The 26,159-nt window shown below is 43.9% G+C and overlaps 2 protein-coding genes across 2 annotated transcripts in view; both read right to left on the reverse strand.

Moving 5' to 3' along the window:
* Positions 1-1,258: 1,258 nt before the first annotated feature.
* fbxo38 (F-box protein 38) lies at positions 1,259-21,819 on the reverse strand. The gene is made up of 22 exons (XM_066716524.1): positions 21,753-21,819; positions 20,130-20,406; positions 19,792-19,925; positions 19,321-19,484; positions 18,376-18,541; positions 17,692-17,829; positions 17,306-17,443; positions 16,522-16,615; positions 16,066-16,196; positions 15,795-15,965; positions 15,020-15,162; positions 14,674-14,887; positions 13,832-13,963; positions 10,964-11,128; positions 9,885-10,520; positions 9,165-9,265; positions 8,354-8,456; positions 8,040-8,206; positions 6,984-7,129; positions 5,618-5,721; positions 4,895-5,008; positions 1,259-4,656 (listed from the first exon to the last, which is right to left on the reverse strand). Exons 2-22 carry the CDS (start codon positions 20,258-20,260, stop codon positions 4,478-4,480), a joined length of 3,471 nt encoding a protein of 1,156 aa, XP_066572621.1. The 5' UTR covers positions 20,261-20,406; positions 21,753-21,819; the 3' UTR covers positions 1,259-4,477.
* Positions 21,820-24,579: 2,760 nt separating this feature from the next.
* The window catches only part of fgfrl1b (fibroblast growth factor receptor like 1b), a 39,007-nt gene continuing 37,427 nt past the window's right edge, over positions 24,580-26,159 (reverse strand). The window contains exon 7 of the mRNA XM_066716525.1: positions 24,580-26,098. Coding sequence (XP_066572622.1) covers positions 25,716-26,098 — 383 coding nt within the window. The 3' untranslated portion in view covers positions 24,580-25,715. The remainder of the gene's footprint in view (positions 26,099-26,159) is intronic.

Below are 26,159 nucleotides of genomic sequence, written 5' to 3' on the forward strand. Positions count from 1 at the left end.
CAAAAGTAGAGGAACCTTTGCAAACTCAGGAATCTTGAGGGAAGAACAAAATAATCATATAAATTGTGAATTTGCAGAGTCACACATTTTTTTGAGTCTTTCCTTCCCCCCCCCCCCAAAAAAAAAAAAACACTAAAAAGTTCTAGACAGCCTTGACAGTTTCTCTAGTTAAGATTCTTTAAATAACGAAATGCAAAAGACATTGGAAGGCTGTTAAAGTTAATATTATGAAGATACTTAGGAAGGGTTTGTATGGAACCCCTAAAAATCACACTGCGATGGGAAATCATTAAAAAAAAAATCATACATTCTCATGCACACAAGAAAACTTTCTCATGCACACCAGAGAGTATTTCCTGTGTTCACACCATGTGTGGTCGGAAGAGGAAAAAGAGGTTAGCTTGACATTTGTAGCTACACAAGGATAAAACTGATTAGCTTGTCTGTCCGCGTATCCCATTCTGTGGAACAGATTTCAAAACACATTTTAAAACTTTCACTTGTAACCAACCGGTGTAGAGTCTCAAGACCATATCATTACATTTAAGCCCAAGGTCAAAGTCAAAGTCAAAATCAATACATTGCTTGAAAGTCATGAATCCAACCTCTAGGCTATTGTAAATCACTCATCAGGAGCCTTGCAACAGTTCTTAAATTAATGAATTTAAAATAATTATTAAAACATTTACTGCATTTACTGTTTTGACCATGTGGGTTTCCTGCAGGAAATAGTCTTGTTTGTACCTCTAGGTATTCTGTAGGTTAGTAATGGATCTGGGATTGCAATTTTGTTTGGGTAAATACCTAATAATGGGGAAGCACCAATTGTTAATCATCCCAGCTCATCCCTAGGACTGCTGCTCTGGCATGACAGCACACGTTGTCTGAAGAAAAGGAGAAAAATCAAAGTGTTCACATTATTCAGTTCTTTCCACACTGAGCGCTACCAGCATTCAAATGAATAATGGGAACAGGGGACACAACTTGGAAAACAACTTTGCCCATAGCCTTGGTAACTGCAGGCTAATTTTAAAGCTGATAATAGTGGCAATAAAATAAGTTACAACTTATCTTGTAAAGCTATGCACTGAGTAAGTGGGCAACCTTAAATCTAGGTAGATTTACTTCAATGAAATTAAGGCACTACACATTGATACAATTATTTGCCGGTCTACGGATAACTATTTGCCTAAGTGTATGATAGATTTGTCTTGTTGTCACAAACCATGTACCCCCAGAAAAGTGAACGGATTACTACTTTTCATTGTAAATGTTTAATATTTCAATAAGAAATAACACATACAATATAACATAGAAATAAATATATATATTTTTTTAGCAAACAGCTTTATAATTCCTAGAATCTGTTCAAATTAAACAATCAGTCCACACTCCCTTTTTTGTGTAATAAAGCAAATCAAAAACAAAACAAAAAAAGAAATACCAGAAAGAAAAAAATAAAACATTCGTGTCTCTTGAGGAACTTGGCAAATGTGTCTCAAAGACGAGCATCTGTTCCAAAAAGTCCAAAAAAGTCATTCCTGCTGTGTTTCGATAATGTTGGTTTATAAAAAGGCTTTAAACGTGACTTGGACCATTTGCAGCAGTCCGTTTCAATCCAGTGTCAAGGCTGTGAGAGAAAGGCAATGGCAAAACAAGACTCTTCCCCCAGTGCAGTAACTGGGTGACAGGTAGGATTCTGGTGACCTGGAGTTCTGGCTTCAGTCCAGTTTGCTGTGCATAGTTCGCAGACACAAATCTGATTTTACACACAGACAGTCCACCCCAGGTGTTGGCAGGATCTGCCATTGAAAAATGGACCCCAATTCTTCTTCCAACAGACGTCTGTGAGAGCAGCTTCCTGTTTTGCAAAACCAGCTATTTCTCTGGGGAATCTCAACTGCCTTTTTGTGTACAATAACGGAGAAAAAAAAAGACCTACACCTGCGCTCACAGAGTCAAGCATTAAAAAAATAATAATAAAAGAAAATATTAATCTGGCACGCCTGTTTTGACTCACTTGTGTTTGCTAGATTAATACATTATTTATTTTTTGTCTTCAGTGTGGCTCTTATTTGAGACTCAATGCGCCAGTCTGACAGAGCAGGATGTTTCCATCAAGTCCATCTGAACCAGAACATCCCCCGTTATCCGATCCACTGTAAAAAGGGTGCATGGAAACAGAAGCACAACAAATGGTCTGCCAGCCCCTGGGCCCACAGAAATGTACTCACTTCATTTTCAGGACAAGCTGAAACTAAATCAGACTGAAAGGAAGTGGAAAAAGGCACCAGGATTGAACAATACCCGATTACAACATATACATATATGTATAATAACTTTATTCAATTTACCCCTTTTTAGTTAGTTATGCATTATATAAAACGTAACATTATGGAAGATACTCTGAATAGAGCTTAACTGCACTCAGCTCCTTTAACTTCTGAAGACAATCATATATAAGCACGCTGTTGACTTATTCAGGGGAAGAACAGTGGAGGGAGACATCCAGTTACAGAAAAATAAAAATAATAAAAAATAAAACAGCAAGAAGTTGGGGGAAGTTATTTTAGGATGGCTTTTCATTTCACTTTATTTAAGAGTGCCCTGCATTGTTGTGTCATACCGCGGTGAAAGGAGCCACACCTCAGGCAGTACCCTCAGTTTATTTTTTATAGAGCTGCAGACATTTAAATTTCCACAAAACGTGATCTCATTTTCCCTTTGTGCGGGCTCCATCCAACCAGGGATCAAAGCTGGGTGGGGAAAATAGCTTCTCTTTCATTTGTTTTGATCATTTTGCTCAGAGGACCTAAGAAATAATAATAAAAATGTTTCACACACAAGTCTGACCCATATCTAATTTCTCCCCAATCTAACAATATAAGCCAAACCACCATCACCACCAAGAACCCCGCATGCTCACAGGTGATGCTGAATAGCGTTTCTTGCGATTCTTCTCTAGCGAATACGACGCAGATGACTGCAGTGCGCACGTGTGCTCTGAAAGCCAGGTGTCGTTTGTGTCGAGACTTGCCTGATGTGTTCGACATGGAGAGAGAGATTTTGGAACGAAACCCAGCAGTGCTCCTGGTTCAAGGCAGTGCTTTATTTGGTCTCTTGAAATATGGGTTCAATTAAGGAAAGGAAAGGAAAAAAAAAAAAAAAAAAGTGTGTGCGTGAAAGATTCCCAAAACTGGTGTACATTTCCTCCCCTTCCTCCCCTCAGGAAGGGCTCGGAGGGGAATCTGGGCAAAATCAGAACTGAATAAGTCTGTGATACAAGACAATTGGAAATTTCTACTAAAGGAGAAGAATCCTTTCATCTTTCCTCCCCCACCACCACCCCAAAACAACCCCCCAGATGTGACTGAGAGCAGAATCTGTTCATGGCAGACCTCTGGGCAGGGCCTCTACTCTCCCTCTGAACAAATCTAAAACATGGGAGCAGGTTAAAACTAACAGAAACCAAAAACCAAAATATAAAACTCAGATGGACTTCATCACAACCCCCCCCCCCCCAAAAAAAAAACCTAACAGAAAAACACAATCTAAGGGCACTTCCAGCTTCCAGCGGTTTGTGAGGCGGGTGCTAAAGCTCGTGTCTATCTGTGAGCACCAGAGGTAGGAGGCGAGGGATACGACGCCATCTTCAATGCAGACATTCCCGCGGCAGTATTAAACTCTCAAATATAGCGGAGGAAAAGGGACACTCCCCTCCAAAAAAACTAAACGGAAAGAAAAATGATTTGTGCTGCTCTTTATAGTGTTAACAACAGCACACTCAACAATGAAGTCGTACAGCTGACCTGGCCAGTACACAGTAATAACATCTTTAACTTGTTTTTCTCGCCTTTTTTTTTTTTTTTTTTTTTTCCTTTTGTGTGCGCGTGTGTCTGTTCTCACCCATACGTCCCACCCAGCTCGAGTGTCTGAATTCATCTCATCATCCCGGCCTGAATGCATACACACGATATCCCGATCACAGCGCCAACAATGTTTTTGCCGAGCGTGGTGCGTTCCAGTACAACACTGGGCAAACACTGCTATCAAAAAACTAAAACAAATGAAACAGTGCAAGGAACTCATTTTCAAACAAAGTCCTTTCAAAAGGAATTGCTGTAAATGAATAAATAATAAAAAAAAATAAAAAAAAATACTTTAGCATGGATCCATATACATGTGGGCAGCATTCCACCTGGAGACTATGCTTCTGTAGTTGCTGGGGATTGAAGACGTCCCCCCTCTAAAAAACAGAACAAAGAAAGGCAACTCGATCTGTCCGGTACCCACTGCCACCACGGGGAATGGCTAAGTGTGGGCCTCCCTCTGGGCACAGCAGTCCTGGGTTGAACCAGAATGAGGGGTACCCCCCCGATCCCCACTGAATCTCTCTCTCTCTTCCTAGCTGCGTCTCTGCAGAGGGAAAGGGTGGGAGGGTGGTCACACAAGATGGGTGCTCCCCAGCCCCCGGGGGTTAGATGTAGTCGTCCTCCACCGGCTCTCCGCGCACGTCGCAGTAGTGGATGAAGATGGCCACCACCCTCTGGAACACCCCCCTGCGGGTCTGCCGCCGCTCCGAGATCTCCTCCCCGATCGTCTCCATGCAGATGTCCGCCGACAGCTGGCCCTTCCGTCGGGGGGCGTAGATGGTCGCTGGAACACAGGGCAAAGGGGTGGCTGGGGGTTAAAGTGGAGGGGAAACCCGACAGGGTGGATTCCCTGGAATACCAGATCAAGGGGCCCAAAGACAACTGCTAGGTGTTTGAATCATTAGTGTGCAAATCTAGAGGGGTTTGTTTCAACATATGAACACTGAACATGCAACGCTGAAGTTTATGTGATCTATATGACCAGGACCCAGTTTGGTGCCGACCACCCCCGTCTCACTCACTGCTCTCGTCGTCCTCGAAGTCATAGCGGGCGTAGCTGTTGGGCTCAGCCGTGCGCAGGGATCGTAGCCAGGGGAAATCTGTGATCATGGAATACGGGGCACTGTCCACCACTCCTACAGAGAGAGAGAGAGAGCGAGACTCGAAACAATGCTTTACATCAGTGGTTTTCAAACCGGTTCTGGAGTACCCCACTGGTCTGCTGGTTTTTGTTCCAACTGATGTCTTAATTGCTTAATTGAATCCTTAATTGCCCTAACAAAGCAATATACCATTCAATTAAGTAATTAAGACCTAGGTTGGAACAAAAAACAGCAGGCCAGGGGGTACTCCACGACCGGTTTGAAAACCCCTGCTTTACATGAAATGTATATATCGTTAATTCACATTTAAACACACCCCTTACATGGCATTTGATCCAAACCACAAGTCTGTCAGAGAGGAAAATGCACTTCCAAAAGAAAACAATTTATTTCTTTCTGCAGTTAAATATTTTCTCTGAACATTAATGGAAGGAATTTCCAGAGGGGCTGCGACAAAGCGGTGTCCCGAGTTGGGAACCCTGTGCTGCTGCAGTTCTCACGCACTGTGCATGATTCACACAAACCTTCACTGACGGACAGCGAGAACATCCCCTGCTGGAGGAGACTGGGCCCAGCGATACAAGGTTTGACAAGCCCTCACCTGGACATATTGCAGTTTTTATTTTAGCCAGGGCCACTCACCCTCTATGGTGTAGATGTCCCGGCCCCAGGGGTAGTTTGGGTAACTCTTGACATCCTCTTCTGTTCGAGTCGCTTCAGGGAAAAACTCGTACTTGATGAGCTCCCTGCGAAGGGTTAAGGGTAAAGGCTTCATTAGGGTCTCTCCAAATCAGCACATTAGAAGAGGATGAGAATGCATATGCATATAGGGAAGTGTAACCATTAAACTACATCTGTAATTAACAAAACTGCTGTTGGAGTCCACAGTCATTCTGAGCAAGCCAGGCTTAATGTCCAGCACAGTGCCACCTGCTGGAGGGTCTTGCTTTTGCACTGTGAGCAACTGCTGAGAGACACTGACCTCTAGTGGAGAAATGAGCAACAGCTGTATTGTGTTGGAGTTTCAATCTCCATCCTTCACCGTATCTGGACTACACACCCCTTACTTGTTATCATTTTAGAAGAAAGTAGCTTGTGACAAAGAATCACTGAAGGGAACTGCGACACCCAGGGGAATGGAATTCTTCACAGACACACACACACACACACACACACACACGCACACGCACATTTCCAGGCTTCACTTACATTTCAAATTCTAATTGAACATAAAAGAGTAATTGATTCTCTTGTATATTAATGGCTAATCTACACTTTAAAAAAAAAAAAAAAACAGCACATCAATTCTGGATGAGTAAATCCGAAGTATTGGATTTTAAAGATTTTAGAAGCAGGAATACAGAAGAAAGTATACTCAACAGAAATAAAAACGCAACATGTTAAAGCAAAATGAAAGATCCTAGACATTTTCCATATGCACAAAAAGCTTATTTCTCGAATTTTGGGCACAAATTCCTGTTATTTCTCCGTTGCCAAGATAATCCATCCACCTGACAGGTGTGGCACATCAAGAAGCAGATTAAACAACATGATCATTACACAGGTGCACCTTGTGCTGGGGACAATAAAAGGCCTCTCTAAAATGTGCAGTTTTGTCTCACAACACAATGCCACAGATGTTTGCAGTTTTGAGGGAGTGTGCGTTTGGCTGCTGACTGCAGGAATGTCCATCAGAGCTTCTGCCAGAGAAATGAATGTTCATTTCTCTACCATAAGCCCTGCCTCAACATTTGAGACTTTAACTCCTTTTATAAATCAGTTATATGTAGTCAATTTATATCATTTGACTGATTTCCTTATATGAACTGTAACTCAGTCAAATCTTTGACTGTTGCATTTATATTTTGGTTCAATGTAGCTAGTGACAAAGAAACAAGTCACCCCTGTGGACAGGGGCAGGTAACAGGTATGTCAGAGTTGTTGATTTCGACACTGACATTCCTAAAGCACACTGAACACAGAGCATGTGGAAGAGCAGGGGACTCACTGGTTGATGTTGGCAATGGTGTCCATCCAGCTGCGCACACGCACCTTGTTGCGGACGTTGGGCGGGTTGCTGAACTCGTGGATGATGCAGATGTGGTAGGGATACGGGCCGCAGAAGATCTTTCTCTCCAAGGCCAGGGAGTCCACCTGCGAGAGACAGAGCAGCGCACAAGAACAGTCAGGCTTGCCACAATATGGACTTTTCAACTGTGGGTTGGGAGGAGGACAACCCCAATCTTGGGCCGGATATCCACCTTCCCAAGCAAAGGCATCTGGCAACGTAAGCACTTTCCCAGCATGCATTGCTGCAATTCCCTCCTCCACCCCAAACACTGGCAGCAGCATCTGGAACCCTTTCATCTAATGGGGTAGGAGGGTTCTGATGGCCTCATCCTTATGGCCAGGTCATCATCCCCTTAGTCAAGCAAGTCTAGGCCAAAATAAATTCTAGTTACCTTCTACCACATAGTCTTTTGGGGTTGTCCAAACTCCTGAAACACCTAGGGTAACATTCCACAATTATTTGCCCCCATTCTCAGGGATGTTGACATCTGAGCCTACTCTGCACGCCCCCACACCCATCTGGTCACTAACCATCTGAAAAGCTGATCTGTTTATCCAGATTACGCTTCCTGGGAGGAGTTTACGATGACCCTGTACGAGCTGATTAACACTTAAAACCATGGAACAGCTGTGAGAATCTAGGTCTATTAATCAGTGCATTGGGAATTACCGAAAGGAACTGCTTCACCCAGCAAGAGGGGAGAGGAATTCTTCAAACATACTCAGATTTGCAGGCTTCACCTTCATTTCGCTTTCTAATTTCAAATAAAACATTAATTGATTCTGTTGATTATTAACCGCTAATCTACATTAAAAAAAGTTGTGTATAAATTCTGGACTAGTAAATCAGTTTCCAATCCTAGTAAATCAAAACCAAGTCACTCCGCCTCGCTTAAACCCCTTCTGATGGCGCAGTGACCCACCGTATACCAAGTCATACCGCTCGTGTCATTGGCATCATGAACTTTGCTCTCCAATTCTGCTCAGCCCATACCTGCTGCATGGGCCGCATGTAGATGATGCGATTCCTCTCTGGGGGCATGCGCAGAATCTGGTCCAGCACCTGCTCCATGTTGAGCTTCTTGCACTGGGCGTAATCGAAGCGGTTCACTATGGGTGCACTCTCCACCCTCAGGTGCTTCAACACTCGGCAGCGGGTGGCTGGGGGAGAGGACACAGGGCAAGGCCGGTCAAGATCTGACAGCTGTATTCTCACCACTCGGCTGGCTAACCTACCGGGAGGCAGAATAGTATGAATGTTACTTTGTGGGAGGAAAAAAAACATAGCTGTGAAGCAAAAATACCTACCGTGAATGAACATCATTTTGGAGCAGTCTTTCAGCACCAGGTCAGTGATTCCACAGTTTGTTAGTGTGATTCCCACCAGGTTTTTGGATTTCAGTGTCAGCACCTGTGCAGCAATGAAGTGGGTAAGGATGCTGTGCTAATGGTGATATGTTCTTAATGTAATCAGGTCTTCACGATATTTACTATTATACCATAACAAATGGAAGATTAGACGGTAGCATGCTTTCCTAGAAGACGATAGCAGTACAAAAGACATTGACAACAGTATAACAATGAGAGAACATAATTATACCACCTCTGATTGAAAATACAACAACCACTAATGCAAGCTTTTTTTTTTTTTTTTTAATGCTGCATACACAGTCGTCAGATGCTAACTACGCTGTTCTGTCACACTTTTAAAGACTGTCAACTTTTCGCTTTGGCTTGCTTTCAATTAAGAATTGCCTGACTGCATTTTCAAAAGCATCCGTCTGAATGCAATGCACCCAATAAAACAAGTGCCTGCAATTGTTTTTCTGCGTTTTTGTGGTTTTCCAAGTTTCAGACTAGGCGAGTCTCCGGACAGAATATCTTTATTTAATTAAACAACTGATGAACAGTTACAGTCTTTTATCTTTAGTGAATGTATAGTAAGGACACGAGATCTTGTTTCACATTACTTTACATGCTAATTACAGCTTTCAAAACAGGTAAATGGAAATCAACACTGCCAGCTGCCAGTTTGAATTATACTGAGCCCTAGTAGGTAAATGTCTAGGGAAGGCGGGGGCAAAGGGGCTTGCTGTCTTGATGATGCAGGGGAACTCGCCTGCACATGGTCGTCCTCGGTGACAGGGTCACTGGTGCTGGTCGATTTGTCTGCCATTCGTTTCCTCTTCACAGCAGCTCGGGGCTTTGGTTTGGAGAGTTCTACAGAGGGAGACGTACACCAATTTACACATCAACGTTGTCACCGCCCCGTGGGGCAGCACACAGTGCAATCACAGATCCAGTTAGCCACCAGGCAGCAAAACACAATCGCCATCACTGAACTGCACAAAACGGTCCTACAGTCATCTGAAAAAATCAAACTTTAAAATCATAATCTTCTACTTCACTTAGGTACTGAAATGTACTATGTAAAAGCATCTGAGATCATGACATGGACAGGAAAAAAAAAAAAAAAACCCTACTAAATAAATCTCACTACACTGGAATACGCTTCCTTTTAATAAACGAGCGGCGCTTTTTTTATGTGTCTGGAAGGTCTATATAATGCCATCAAATTCTTTCATACTCACTGTTCAAATGAACACCCAGGATCTTTGCCCTCTTGCTACTGTAGCCTACAAAGCTGACAAAGACCATTACTTTTTGCAGCCTGCATATACATTATCCACAGCTAGAAATGATACTTATTATAATAAAAATGATGAACATCATTTGAAGGCAGAAACCCAACTGATCTTGTGTAATGCGTTGATAGTAAGTAAACGAAGGTGGACAGTGCTCTGGGACCCCAATTGGTGCAGCAGAGAGTCAGACTCACCTGACTCTGAGACCAGAGGCACGTGGGACAGCCTGCTACTGGCCCTTGTGACCGGTCGCCGGGGGTAGCCATCCCTGTGCCTCCTGTCCTGGTGTCCATCCACATTGCTGTCCTGAGACAAATTCCCACTAGTCCTCTCCTTACTGCTGCCATGCGACTCCAGCCCCCCCTGGGTCCTGGGAGGGCCTCCAGAAGCCACCTCCCCCTGTTCTGGGCCCTCCCCTCTGTGTGGGCCCACCGAATTGTGCCCCACGTCCCTGGGCGTGGCCCTCGTGGGATCGTTGTTTGTTGGGTGGCGAGAGCCGCCCCGAGTCCTGCCCTCTGCACTGGGGTGTGTCCTGCTACATGTGCAGCGAGTCCGTACCGTTCCCTCACCGGCCCCCGCCGCCGCCCCCTCCTCCCGATTGGCCGAGTCGTCGCGCCACCGAATGGAGCAGACGCAGCCCCCCGCCGCGCAGCCCGAGCCAGAGCCCACTCCTGTCCCCGAGTCCTTAGCCCCCCGGGCGCCTCGCTCTGGCGTCTCGATGGCGGCCTTCATGTCAGCCTTGATCTGTTCGCTGGTCACCTGGCAGCCCTTCTCGCAACGTGGCTCCGCCAAGGGTGGTCCGCGCCGGCGCAGGGGGGTCTTCCCTTTACCTGGAGGAGAAAGAGCAGCAGAGAGTCAGGGAAGCCATGAACACTGGTCTATTTCAAGACATGGTAATACACAAAAGCAATGAGTTTCAGTTTATTTATTTTTTAAACCATATTCTGTACATGCAATCTGGATTGGTAAACCCGATTTGGTGAGAATGTTATGAGCATTCTCTGTAATCCTAACTGGAAATTAGAGGAAATCAGAGGATCACTGCCAATAAATCAGCCTTCCATAAAATAACCCTCACCACAGTCTCTATAAAACACCTTACTGAAAACTAAGTAGAAGTGGAATACAACACTAATAATAAATGGGTCTATTTAAAATTTTTAACAAAATACAGAAATGGCTAACTAGTGGGAAAGTCTTGAGTTGGAAGCTACTAATGAACCAGTTAATTCCCCTTCATTGTGGTGTGCTCTGGGCTGCAGAGAACACTCACTGCTGGGCCTGCCTGGCTCCTCTATGTCCATGATCTTCTCTCCAGCAACCTGGTACCCTGGATCCACCGGGGCAGGGGCAGCTGTGCAGTCCTCCTCGTCCTCGCTGTCTGAATCGGACACCACCACCGGCAGCTTCTTCACGGCAGGCTGCACTCCGCTGGGACCTGGGGGAGAGATGCAGATCAGACCCCAGAGTCTCACAAAGGTGTCCGTTATGCAGGTAGATTAGGGAAAGCACAGGGTCTGCTTTAGGGTTGTGACGAAGTTCAAATCCGCATTCGCAGATGTCGAACTTCACACACGTTTAGCAAATCCGAACTCCGTCGAATACTAAACCAAACGAATTCGAATCTGTAGCAAAATACTTGTGTCTACCATTGCAACCCGCACATGCATGAAGTCAGTCCACTCATTCACTCAGTACAGTCCACATGTATTTACAGAGAGAAGGAATGATGTGATTGTTACAGATAGGGCTGTAATGCTGTTGGAGCACCACGTCTGACACAGGGGTGTAGGGGAGCCGGGCGGAGTGGCACCACTCTTTCAACACCATGCTTCTCAATTCTAAATATTTACAATTATGAATAAATGTATTTAAAACATTTACTTGCATGATGTATATGACATAATATGATGAGAATAAGTAATGAAGCCCACTTATTAACATAACATTCATATAAAAACAGTATGTGCAGCACCCGCTCCGTTTTATTCTACTGAAGTTTTAAAACTACACCACTGGAGGTGACGACATATTTTGGTGAAACTATAATTCAACGAAAGAAATGCTTGTTGTTGTGGAAAATGAACCAGTATCGACCACCTGTCCTTGCAAGTGTATCTTTCTGTACCACCCTACAAAGTGAATGTATTTTCAGTGTTGGTGGCACCTATGGCGGAGTTGACGTGTGCGTTTTAACCTCCCTCACACATTAGCTCTAGTGCAGCTCTTGTGCGGTTTTTGCAGGAAAATGCCAGAAATCCTGGTTTACATGCGTGAGATTAACACTTAACACTTCCATCACGGAATCCATGGCTGTCATGTGACAACATGTTCAAATTAAACCGGTAGCTGTACCTTGTGGCTTTAATATTTACTACTTGTGTTTTAAAGGTAGGATTACAACATTATGTAAAGTATCTAACAGTGCACAACAGACCCACAAGAAAGAAAGCATAATGATCATAGAAAAAATAATAGCTTTGCACATTATTATTAACATAAAATACAACATTGCTAACAATGAAACGTCCATCGGTAACTTACTTTACCTTGAAATCTTGCACTTATGTAATGCGGTCATTTAAGGATATATAAGATTTATATATAGGACATACAACGATCAGCCATAAAATTATGACCACCTGCCTAATATTGTGTCGGTCCCCCTTTTGCCGCCACAACAGCCCTGACCCGTCGAGGCATGGACTCCACTAGACCTCTGAAGGTGTGCTGTGGTATCTGGCACCAAGACGTTAGCAGCAGATCCTTTAAGTCCTGTAAGTTGCGAGGTGGGGCCTCCATGGATCGGACTTGTTTGTCCAGCACATCCCACAGATGCTTGATTGGATTGAGATCTGGGGAATTTGGAGGCCAAGTCAACACCTTGAACTCGTGATTCATCAGACTAGGCCACCTTCCTCCATTGCTCCGTGGTCCAGTTCTGATGCTCACGTGCCCATTCTAGGTGCTTTCGGCAGTGGACAGGGGTCAGCATGGGCACCCTGACTGGTCTGCATCTACGCAGCCCCATACGCAACAAACTGCAATGTACTGTGTGTTCTGACACCTTTCTATCAGAACCAGCATTCACTTTTTCAGCAATTTGAGCTACAGTAGCTCATCTGTTGGATCGGACAACATGGGCCAGCCTTCTCTTCCCACGTGTAACAATGAGCTTTGGCCACCCATGACCCTGTTGCCGGATCACCACTTTTCCTTCCTTGGACCACTTTTGATAGGTACTGACCACTGCAGACCAGGAACACCCCACAAGAGCTGCAGTTTTGGAGATGATCTGACCCAGTCATCTAGCCATCACAATTTGGCCCTTTTCAAAGTCGCTCAGATCCTTATGCTTGCCCATTTTTCCTGCTTCTAACACATCAACTTTGAGGATGAAATGTTCACTTGCTGCCTAATATATCCCACCCACTGACAGGTGCCATGATAACGAGATTATCAGTGTTATTCACTTCACCTGTCAGTGGTCATAATGTTATGGCTGATCAGTATATATTTATACTGTTTATATTTGGATTGGGTGTGCATTTTCATTTCTCCTCATTTTTACATAATTTACTCGAGTATTTGGGTGTGACCCTGTCCTTCTCTGGGCGTTTTTTCTTGACCACATAACTGGTGCCAAACGTGCCCGCGTATCATCACCCCTACATGTCAACTCCTCCTGTGAGGCTGAGAGCTCCTTGTGTTTTTGAAATGTAATGTACAACTACTAGCCTAAACTACATGTAATTAGTAAAGTGTCTAGTAATGGTAGTATTAGATACATGTTAAGAATTTAAGAATCCATGCTGAATTGTAATTCTTGCATCTTTATAGTTAATTCAAAATGCAGAAGACTCAGGCAATTGTTAATTTGAACAGTGAAATAATAGTAATACATGTACTCCATTACATTCAATGTATAGGACTATGAGCGGATTTAATCTGTATTTCACATTTACAGCAATTTAATAAAATGTGTTAAATATTTTTTTTCTTTTTATAAAAACTGTAGCAAACTGATTTTACAGTAATGCTGGCAAATACAAAATGCCCCTCAACCTACAACTAAATATGCTACGTCTGCATCCGCATTTATGGATTTCTGTCAGCTGCATCACATCCCTAGTCCGCTCACCTGCTTGCTCCTCGTCAACATCCATGGCTTTAACAGCCTGGCTGGGGCCGGCGGCCTCCTCTGGCCCCGCCGCCACGATCCTGGCCTCGGCTTCCACGTTCTCCTGCACAGCCTCCTCCATATCGTTGATCTCTGCAGCCCAACGGGGAGGAAACAGTGAAACAGCAGTCAGCCATTAGCTCAGAGAAGGAGTTGCTCCCTCCCTCGGTCATGACATCTGTGCAGTGTCATTCACTTCTTAAGGGCAAATACACTACAGTGCGTATTCACTGCTTACAAGTTTCTGCTGGGGTTTCTAATGCAGACTATACCATCAAAACTGTCCTGTCCACTGAGTTCTTGTCAGTAAACTATTTTAGACAGCAAATCACTCACTATAATAAGGTTTCTTCTTGCAATCAAGGGTTTGTAATAAGATATCCATATTACTACCCAGAAGACAATTTTGTCTGCTTTGACTAAAATCTTAACCTATACAGTACTTTATTGTACTTTGTCCTCCCTATCTTCTTCAGGACAGTAAGCATAGGAGACTGTTCAGTGAAAACAAAATAAAGGATGGAGAATGCAGTGTTTTAAATCTCAAAATACCTCAATGCAAATGTTACAAAATAAAACGTATAATATATAGGTCTGACTAGGCCTTTAGCTTTTCCCCAAAAAGGTGCACAGTTAAGCCCAGCATTCTTTGCATAGATTTTGAAAAATCTGTTTAAAAGGTACTATGATCATACAGAAAACAATGTATAGAAGTAGATGTCTCTGTTAAACACATTCTCTGTATTGTTCTCTGTTGCACTTTGGAGCCTCTGTGACAGCATGCGGTTCCCATAATGCCATACCGTCAGCCTGAATCTGCTGCTCAGGCGCAGGGCCTCCCTCCCGGCCCACATCCTCTCTGTTCTCGTTGTTGTGCGGTGGAAGGTTGGCGTTGTTGTTCTGGTGGTTGTTATTGTTGTTGTTGTTGTCGTTATCGTTGTTGGAGTTCTGGTTGCTGACGAGAGCCGAGGACACCCCTATTCCCGTGCCGGCGCTCAGGCCCACCCGGGCACATCCCTGCACGACACAAAAGGAGAAGCTAAAGACAGTGGCAAGAAAAGCAACGCAAAGGCAGCGTATTTACGTGCAGTTAACACATTACACAGTTCATGGACTCCTGAACTCATTTGGCGGAGGCCAGCTGCTCACCTTAGGTGGTTCTCTGAACATCTGGTCCAGGGAGATGAACTCCAAGCTGGGCAGCATCTCGATGAACTGGCTGAAGGACTCCAACTTGATGGCATGGCAGCGCACTAGTGTGAGGTCCACCAGCCGGCTCCAGCGGGAGTGATCTGTCGGGATGGCAGAGTCACTAATATCTACTGTACAGTCATGCACAACAGTATTGTGTGAAGTACACCAAATACATGGCCACTTCCTTTTTTGACCCTTCCGGTAGACCTTTGACATCAAAATCAATAGAATCATCACTGTCACTCATTATTTACTTAATTTGAATACTCTGCCCTTAAAGGCTCATATAATTTCCCAGCTGTTGAATCTGAAAATATTTCTTCATCCATATTACTTTGTTTACACTAGTTTATTTATGCCATGATGTCACAACAACAACACCATTTTAAAACTCCAGTGCAGCAAAGCTTAGCAAGTTTTAAGGACTCTGAACAGCTTAAACTACACACTGTTAGTAAATAGTAGGCTGTTATTTACTTGAATTTACTGATTTACCCTTTAATACTGGATATAGCACAATATGTAAACATGCAGCGGCACCGGCAGTCTGAGCAGTTATCTGCACATAAATCCACTGGTGTGTAGTAAACAGTTCAAACAAATAAGTCAATAAGTTACAGACAGATGCTTAAAGTCAGATAGACCTGCTAAGGTATTCTGTGGGACACATCCTCTCCAGAGCACGGCGCCCCGAGCAGTAGCACAACAGTTTGGTGGTGCAGCGCAGTACCTGTGATCCAACTGTGAGGGTTGTGGAGGTGAGGACAGTTGTAGATGACAAGATACTTGATGGAGGAGAAGACTTCGTTGACAGCTTTCATCCCGATGTCCGTGATGATGCCGGGGTTCTCGATCACGTCCGCCAAGCCATACTTCACCAGGTCAGAATGGCTCAACTTGCCTACAAGGGAGGAAGCAAGGTCAGCCCCGAGTCTCATCCAATGCGGACGTGCTGATTTACGGACTGGACCCAGGTACTGCGACAGGGAAGGGGCACTCACATTGCAACAGGAACTCGTCGACGTATCCAAGGTGCAGTGTCTCAAACTGGGGGAACTCCAGCTCTGCCATCTTCAGTGCAGAGAACACCCCGTCTTTGGTTAGGGAAGGCTGGATTCGAACTTCATGCAACCTGGATGACAGATTTTGCGTCAGCTACATTCAATATTTGAGAGTTTTCATAAGAGTGCATGGCAATGCCACCAGCACTTTCACTAATAGGCTGCTAGTAGGGGGAAGCCTATAGTCCTGTTCACCAGGGTGAGAAGTAAGTTAGTAGTGACCTCCATGTTGGAGAGTAGTCTCCCTCAGGTTAGAGAGGGGAGAACAGCAGCAGTGTATCTTGCCTACATTGGTGGGACAGTGTGGCGTACATTGCACAAATAAGTTACTGTTGCATGCAGGACACGGTAGCAGTTTCCCAAGGTGAAAGCATAACACATCCTTGCTCTCCTCACCGGCGCGCTGCAGTGATGATGAGGTAGCCCAGATCGACTTCAAGTGCATTCTTACAGGCACCGAACACAATAGTGTGCAAATTGCGAAATCCCCCTGGAATAGAGAGCCGAGTTAGTCCATAAGACACAGAAGATGACTCTGGTCACTTACATTATGAAGGGAAGCACACATTCAGCAACCATTTCTTATTTACAAAATGCTGGTGTACAGAGAGAAAGGCTAAAATGCATAGAATCCTTTGGAGGCCAGACCGATCTTGAGCTACCGTGCCAAGTCTGAGTGTCTGGATGAAATAGCATTTTCCTCATGAGGGCAAGAGATAAATATTTTCTTAAAAGGGCTCTACAGAATGTGGAAAGGTGGATGAGAGACTTAGTCAGAATGCAGTTTAAAAATACACAAATACGGCATGTTTGTGACTGGGAACCCCATGGGAAGCAACAAGAATCAGTTGATTCTCCTGTAGTCAATGCACTGAATAGAAGTACTCCACACATTTCAGTGCATTCGCATTGCTGTACTAAGTCCCTAGTAGGCCACAGCAGCGTTCCAGAGCTAAAGAAGCCATGCAATGCTTTGGTGGAAGATTGGTCCCAGTTGTTTTAGATACAAACTTCAGAGATGTTAATGACCGTTGCAAGTCATTCTAGGGGCTCCAAACAAGTTGCCCCTTCATGTTAAAGAAAAGACATTACCAATCTGGGCTTTTGTGAACACCCTGGTCATTCAAAGATCTGTGACGCTGACCAACTAACATGTAGGATGACAGAAACAGATCTTTACCTGACCTCCAGCTGTCCTCCACCACATGCTGGATCAGCCCCCCTAGGAAGGGCACCCTCACCAGCTCCAGCTGCTCCAGGTTCCTCGCTGATGCCAAGCCCGTCACCAGGGGCACATACTTCAGCGAGTTAGTGGGACCTGCGGGGCGCACCAGAGCAGCGCATTACAAACCCACTTCACGTTTTACACATTCCTCTCTCGCTCATAATACCTTCCTTACCAAGCTTTCAAAAGGAAAAATAAATAAACATCATTATAAAGAAAAAATAATTTTATAGACGTTTTTTAAACCAGACTTTTGTATAATAAAAGATTCATTTCATTGAATCGCATCACAACACGTTTCGTCTTCATTATATATATGGAGAGTCGTGCACCGAGCTGACCTGCACAGTTCCGCATGACGAAGGTGCGCAGGCTGACGCAGAGGAAGTCTTTGAAAGGCTGGGGTTTGGTGAGGCGCACCCACTTCAGGTAGAGATGCCTCAGCATGGATATACAGGGGATCTCTGGCACGTTGACTCCTGCAGCAGGACAGGACAGTGCATGCCATTAGCGATGAAAAGAAACAAGCAAGTCAAGCACATGGCACCAACGGATGACCTGACCTCACTCTTAAGAGGCCACCACATGGCTGAACTGAGAGAAGACTAGTATAATTTTGCTACCAGAATAAAAAAAATAAAAAATAAAAAATAAGAGAATAATGGAAAATCTAGTCTATTATTTGAAATCTTAAAATTTTAATTGAGTTATAGAAGTATTAAACCTCAAAATCCCTTTTGAGAGTGTTCTTCCCATCATAATGGAATTCAAAGCCTCTCACAAACATAACTGAGGTTTTGCATCTATATCTTTTCCAAGCTGCATTTATTTTCCTCGATTCTGGAAATACTCCCAGGGGTCTCTACAACTGGTCATGGAGACCTACAGGATTATCAAGTGTCCACTCCAACACAGGCCCAAGATAATGCCAGCTTTGGACAATAACATTGGGAAGACAAAGCTGGAGTTTTTTTGGAGCTTGTTGCCAGCCACTTCCTTTCTGGTCTGGTTTGCCATGTCCTTACCTACAAGATGCAGGGTCTGGATTTTGGCTGCGACGGGAATGGTGAGTTTGTTTTCCGGGGGGATGGGGAAAGCCCCGTTGCGGTTCCGGAACTTCCCCAGAATGTGAACCTGAGGCATGTAGTTCCAGATGGCCTCGACCAGCTCCAAATGAGAAGTCTCAACGCCCTGGGGAGAGAAACACACCAAAGAGCTGAAATCAAAAAATGCCTACACTGTTTTAGTCTCAGGATGTCAAACCAACTTGTTTTAAATCATCCAAAGCTGATGATGCATGTGATTTGGAAGAGGAGAAAGTTACTAAACAACAAAAATAATCAAGACTGCAGAGGAGCTGAAAGGAATTGTCCGCATTGCTCGGGTTTTGCTCAACAGCAGCCAATCTCTGCTATGCCAGTTACAATATTCAGTAACACAAGCTCTTTCTGACTTCTGAGCACAGCCATCAATGTGTCATAGGAACAGTAAACCGGTTCTCCAACCCCCACTTGACCTGAAAACTGCACATGCTACTCCAGTGCCTTCACTGGCTGCTGATCTCAGATCACAATCAGTTCAAGACTGTCTCTTACCTACACAGTTGTCTCGACCAAACTGCACCGAGCTACCAACAGCCTCATCTCTCCTTACACTGCCTCCAGACCTCTCCTGCACCAGAAGACTCACTGTACCCCCTCTTCGCTACTGTATTATGTCTGTACTTGTTATCTCATTGTACTAGGATGAATGCTTATTGAATTTGAATTGACTGTACTACTGCACTTTTGCAAATGCTTAAAATGATTCTTGTGTAAACTGTATGTTGCCCTGAATAAGTGCGTTGGCTAAGAAATAAATAATATGAATATTAAACACTGATGCAGGTGTTTCCGTTTTAAACCCAGGGGTAAGAGGGCTCAGCAGGCACTCTGTACAGAGATTGCTCAGGGTTGCACAGGGTCACTCACCAGCAGGTTGGGACATGCCTGCAGGGCCTCCAAGACCCCAGGGATGCTGAAGGCCTCGTGCCCCCGCACTCTCCTTCGCTCCAGGTAGCGGGGGTGCAGCCCATACAGCTGCTCCAGGTCTGGCATCTTCTTCAGAAGCATCAGGAAGCTGGAGTCTGTGAAGCCTGCCAACAACATCCACTATTACAGCACTGCTCACAAACATAATGACAGTCACAAGTCATGCTAAAGCCAGAGACTTTCAGGAAGCCATTCACTTCTGTATAATAATCATGGAAACTTGGTTTGTTAGGAAGTTGATGATAAACACAATGTGTTCCGAGATTGAACAGAACATTAACTTGACATTGAACAAACACACAAGTGCCTAATACACAATGAACAGTACAAACTGACAGCACAGCCACAGTGTGAAGGATGCAAGCGGGAGACAGTAAGAGAGGGGTGAGGTCTCAGCCTATCCTTGCCTACCTGAGGGCATGTACTCCCACCAGCGCCCAGCACACAGGTCCACCACCTTGACCACCCGCAGGTACAGGGTGACCGCCTCCCGCAGCTTTCGAGACAGGCACTCCATACACATGATGTCCTGCATGGGGAGATACCTAAAGGGAACAGCAGAAGAGAAAACACACAGTTTCAGCACCAAACCTGAGGCTTCCTGGTCCAATCCACCATGATGTTGTTTGTGTTAGTACTTGCAGGCACCCTTTCAACAGGAGAGTTCATATAAAATCATAATAACAAAACAAAAGAAAGAGACACGAAGCAGGGCTATGGATGACGCTTTCATTGGCCGTGGCACTGACCGGAATATGTGGCAAAGCACTTCGTGGGACAGCTCGTTGATGTAGTCCTTGGGCTCCTCCTGTCTGAGAGGGTCGGCGGCGCCCCCCCCTGCACTCTGCGTCTTGGTGGATTTCCGCCGGGGGCCCATCATGGCAGGGGCGGCGAGCGGCTCACCCAGGGAAAGGCAACGTTACGTGGGCTTGATCACGGTGACTGCGGCCTCGTGACTCAGGCACACATACATACATGCATACACACACACACACGCGCACACACACTCACTCACTGGTGTCAGGTCTGCAACAGAGAAGGGTCGAGTCACCATTACAGCACCCCCATTTGCCAAGACTGGCGCTGTGAACTGTGCACCAGTCCTGACACAGATCATATATGCACCTGGATATTACAGCAAAGACTAGAGCAACTAATACAACAACAATCACAACTATAATAATAACGACTCGGTACGTACGTACAAGCAGAGTACGTAAAATATCCAGCATCATGAAAAACTGGTAGACACTACATTTTCCCAGTTACAAGCTACTTTCATATTTTTCACAGCTGTCAAGGATTTCCTGTAGTTGAAAATGGAAAGACTAAAGGATAAGGATTATTAAAATCTGACAAAAAACAACGATGTGGAAAGCGTGACTCCCTACACCAAGTGGAACATTTTCAGATGGACAGCTTTCTGCTAAAAAACAACAACATAATTATAGCCACTGGCATGCAACTCATGTGCAGTTGCCAACCCTGCAACTTCAAGACCTCTTCAGCATCCTCTGGCTAATGTGTTTTAACAGCTGTGACAAACAGCACCTCTCCAGTTTTACAAAACCCTTTGTTCCATTGTCACAAATACTTATAAGTAACTTCACCTGGTTTGAAAAGCTAAAGACCATTGGAAAAGAAAATCAATTCACGTTGTTGCATACAGTTTGACATCAGTATTGTCAAATATCACGTTTTTCAAATCCACTATAGGAAACTGGGGGAATCTGCGTAACAAATCAAAGCAGCTTGACTTGGTTTGTGGTCTGAAATGTCTGTCTGGACGTCTGCTTAGATGCTGCTCTGCGGAGCGTCTATGCTTGCACAGAAGACTTGTCTGGTTTGTTTTGATGGAAGCGAGGTCGCAAAAGTGTTGGCCCGTGCATTTATAATAAAGCAATACGAGGTTGAAACAACTTAAACACACGCACATATCTCCTATACAACTAATTATAAACAAAACCCAATCAATACACCTTCCCGTAAACGTGATCAGCTCTCTCCTGCTAGTTCACGCACATTAAACCACCCGACAAAGGTCGCATTTAATACAGAAACTTCACCTTAGAAGCTACTAGTAAATTGTGGAGATCTTCAGATGCATCTCTTTTGAAGCTCATAAACTGTATACAAACAGACTAGGAGACTCTTCTTTGTACAGACGAGATAAGCAGACTCAGACACATCCCCCCCAGACTACTGCAAGCGAGGCCTTTCTCCGGCAACGAGCCGGAAAATTGGTTTCAGTTCTCAGTGTAGTTTATGGAGACCCGCCCTAGAGAACCGGAGACAAACCGGGCCCCCTGCCCAGCTGCTGTGGGTTAACACCGGCTAAAATTGAAAACGAAAGGTAGGAATTGAGCCCCAACCTGACTGTCTCTCTCTGCTCTCCTGCAGCGGCTCATGGACGCACTTCCGCCATCCGCTCACCCCGCCCCCTACGTCACGCTGACCTCCGGTGAAGGCGGGGTCACAATCACAAACAAACAAAAGAGCCGCATGTGGCTGCTAATGCGTTTTTTGGCGAATGCATGCTTCATCCCTTCACACGTGGCTTGAACTGATGACTTTTATAAACAATTGAAAGTATTGAGCTAGCTGTAGTTATTGTCACCTTATTGCGGGATGTGTATGCGTGTATATCATTCAACACATGTTTGTTATTGCGTGATGCAAACTATAATTGCAGGTGAAAACGTGTTCGTGTATGTGTTACTGTGAGGTGTTGTATTAGTTTGCCTTTAAACTGACAAAGCATTAATTCAGTTATTGTAGCATCTAGGTATCTTTTTGTCGTAAACCTACATGCAAGTGAATTTCTCTTCTCATCGAAATGTATCGATTCGATCACAGCGACTAAGCACATGTACGGTAAAGGTCTTAATTGCATTATTCTTTTGGCGTCCAGTAATCAAATATGTTAGTTATTACCCGCGACCCTCACCAGGATAAGCGGTTTCGAAGATGGATGGATGTTAGTTATTAATAATAATAATAATACACGGTCAAAAGCTATATAAAAAACATTGCAAACCAAGTACAGAATTGCTGAGGGTCCTTTTTGTATTCTGCCTTTTTAGAGTGCACCACCTGGTGTCGCCCGTTAAACAGCTTTTCCAAGCAACGTCTTTATCTGACTTCTATGACTAACACCTTGGTGATAGTTTACTTTGAAGCAATTGGCATGAGAGAATCGTGAATTATGTCCTGACTTTAAACAGGAATGTGTAAACGGCTTAATGCACTTCATACAAGAGGCACAAACCATAAAAGATACAGTTCAAATGAACTCCAGGGATGCTATTTTGTGCTGTGCTAGACAGACAGCTGGCATCACTATTCTGCCCAGCTTCCTTCCTGTCTTGGGCCTGCCTCTTGTGTCAGCTGTCTTTTGGAGTTCCTTGGGGAAGATATTGTCTGAAAACCTGACCACATAGAAAATGAAATACGCATTTCTGGCCCGCCACTTTAAGTGTCACCAATTTCTTCTTCTTCTTTGGTTTTGATTTGTTTTAACATCAATTTAGCCTAATCTTAAAAAACCCTACAAAAATCTAAAAACTATTTAAAAACGGTCCTTTAACATTAACCCTTGCCTAATTTGTAGAATATTTCCAACCTTAATCAGTAAATAATAATCCACCTAAATTTCACCCTAACCTTTACCTAATTCCTCTTGCAAATGTATGTTTAAATAGTTACCCTAACTTAATCCTAACCAATAACACAATATTAGTCCTTTCTGTAGCCTAACCCTAAAGTCACCTCTAATCTTGTATCAACCAGATACTCACTGAAATTTATAACAGTGCAAACAACTACCTCCTTAAGAATGTAATATTCCCACGGGCGATTTTGATTTAGACAGATACCATTTACTTTCTTTATAATGGGAATGTTTGTACTGCTGTGAATCTGATGTGGATTAAAGGATGTCTATTTATTCAGGATTAATGTTGTGGAAGAGAAAACATACAATTCTTCTGAACAGATGAGCAAATGACAGCACTGTAGATAGAAGAGAGTATTAAAAAAGTACTGGAGTGTGCTGTTGTGGGGTGCAGGTGTGTCCAGCTGTCCATACTGAATGTCTGTTCCAGTTGCCCACTGATTAAAAATATGGGATGGGAAGTATCTTCTTGCTCCAACAGCCAGTCTCCCTGTAACCCTATCCCTGTTATAATATCCATTAAAGACTATGGGGGAGTCTGGGGGATATATATTTGCTAGGCCTTCTTTGGTGTTTAATGGCACAAAATGTTCCTTCCCATAGCATTCCTGAGAGGGCTAAACCAACACAGGATGGAGGCCTGTATTGGGTGAGTTGAATTGTGAGTTAGATGTGGTCAGTGACCCACGTTCAACAGACCTGAACTCCCTATGAAGCATCTATCCTACCACCCCAGAGTCTCATAGTGGTTAATGATGCTTTACCTGAACTTTGGCCATTCCATACCTTCAACTACACAGTTCTCAGGTTTGCTGTGTGTTAAGCTCTTGAGTGTTTGCATCTTCGGGGGGGCTCACCACAGCACACTGCAGGAACTGGTTTGTTGGAATGGAAACAAAATGAGTAGTGGAGGTATAAAGGCATTAGACTTTCTAGTTCCCCATATAATATCAGTTTTGATCAAAAATGACACACTCACAACTCAATGGTCTTTAATTGGGTTCCTTCACCCCATTCACACTGCACAACTGTTCAATTTTCTTGCCATTTTCATATTTCAGTGGTGTTGAATGCGAGGTGCAGTGGATACCGTGCTTCCTATTATCTGTCCGAAATGCCCCTAATCTTCCATCTGTGACCTTGAGTTTAATTGCTGAGCGGGAAGCAGTTTGGAGTTGACTTTGGCTGTATTTACCTACTATTATATACCTCTACTGTCATGATTTAGTTAAGGTAGTTACAGCTGGATACAGATTTCAGTAGTTTTGGTTTATGTTTCAATACTAATTAACCAAAAATCAATGGATCAAAACATAAAGGTCCAAAGCAGGAATTGTTAGATGAATACAGTATTGACCAGAACACTCTAATCCAGTAAACAAATCCATAAACTCTAATCTAATCTCTTCTACTGTCATGACTTTTTACCATCTTTTTACATCAGAGTTTTATAATTAGACACAGTTCTGTTCCAGTCGTTAGTGTAAGATCAACATATTTTAAAACATCTCTTAAAATCACATGAATCACATTAAAAGTTTTTATTATTTAAAAAAGACTTTGATTCCCAAATTAGGACTCTCAGTAGAGTTCTACAGTACAATTGCAGCATGCAATTCTGGTTTTCTTGGACTGTATGCAAGTTTGTTGACCGCCAAGAATGAACAAACTCTTTTATGGCCAAGCACATTACTAATACATTAACTGGTCCTTTATGAAATACAAAAAATGTACATAATAAGTTATGAAAACTGACATGAGCGTTATGAAGAGGATTTATGTTCAGCAACACTTCATCTGAAAAGACTGAGTTGCTTTTTGTTCCATTTCCGATAGCAACAAGTACAAAAATTACAATACATTTCTTAAATATTTTAAATAACATACACCTCACAAGAAATGCAAGAATTATAAGGTTGTTTTCCTTTACATAACAAAATATGGCTTTTTTGTACACGTATTAGCATAATATGAAGAAATACTGTATTGTTAAAGAGGCATGGATACATTACTGACATACTTGTACATACAAAGTTAGAAGTTGATAATCCCTCACTTAAGATTGAATAATTCATTTCAATGCCCTGACCAACTTCACACTCAATGCATAGTCATTTTGCAAATCATATGGCTGTTCTTTTCTTTTTGTTTTAAGGCACCACATTTCTTATAGAAGGGCACTGAAGTACCACTATAATACTATGAACAACAGATTGTATACAGTTCAGCACATTTCTCACAGTCACAGCTTCCATTCCAGTTCACAAAAAGCTTATTCTTGTTTTTTTATATTAATTTCTTGTATCGATTTTGTTGTTTTGCTTTTGGTCTGAATAACAACAAAGAGGTTTAATAATTTAAACACAAAATACATATTTACATTTAAAGAACCAAAGGAGTTCCATTTCTCAAAGGCACCTTTAATCTCGGGCCTTTAATCCCAAGGAGACTGAATCAAAGCAGAAGAAAAACAAACATATAAAAAAGACAATCCATTGGAGCCCTGAGACTTTTTTAAATACCCCGCAGTTCACCTAAAACAGGCAGAACGATATCAGGAAAATTATGCACTGGATTGCCTGTGCAGTGATAGCAACTCTCCTCCAGTTGTCTCTTGATTTCTGTCTGCTGCAGTGGGACACACGGGTGTCCAGACACTGGGTTAGCACTGGTAGTGGAAATGTTGGTGCTGGTGGATCTTGCCATCCAGGTGAGCGTGGGAGTGGGTGTGAGTGTGAGTGTGGACATCCGTATACACCTTCGAGTAGATCTTGGGGGGGCCGCTCAGGGTCAGAGGCGAGGTCAGGCCCATCAGTCTCTGGGGGCTGGGGAAGTCCGGGGCGGTGGCCGGCTCCTTGTCGGGGGCGTGGTGCTCGCGGTGGGCGGGCCGGGAGGGCAGGGTGTTGTGGCGGCGGCGGGAGTGGCAGAGCCAGAGCACAATGGTGCCCACAATGAGCAGAGCGGCAGCTGGGATACCGACGATGAGGGGCCAGGGCAGGCCGGAGTTCAGGTGGGGGGGTATCACCGTCTTCTCCACCTTGGGGTCTGGGGGGGACGGGACACAACAGGAGATAAGATGAGAGACACAGCCACTCTGAACACACAG

This window comes from Amia ocellicauda, chromosome 11 (genome assembly GCF_036373705.1).
Source record: "Amia ocellicauda isolate fAmiCal2 chromosome 11, fAmiCal2.hap1, whole genome shotgun sequence".
In the NCBI taxonomy this organism is placed as follows: Eukaryota; Metazoa; Chordata; class Actinopteri; order Amiiformes; family Amiidae; genus Amia; species Amia ocellicauda.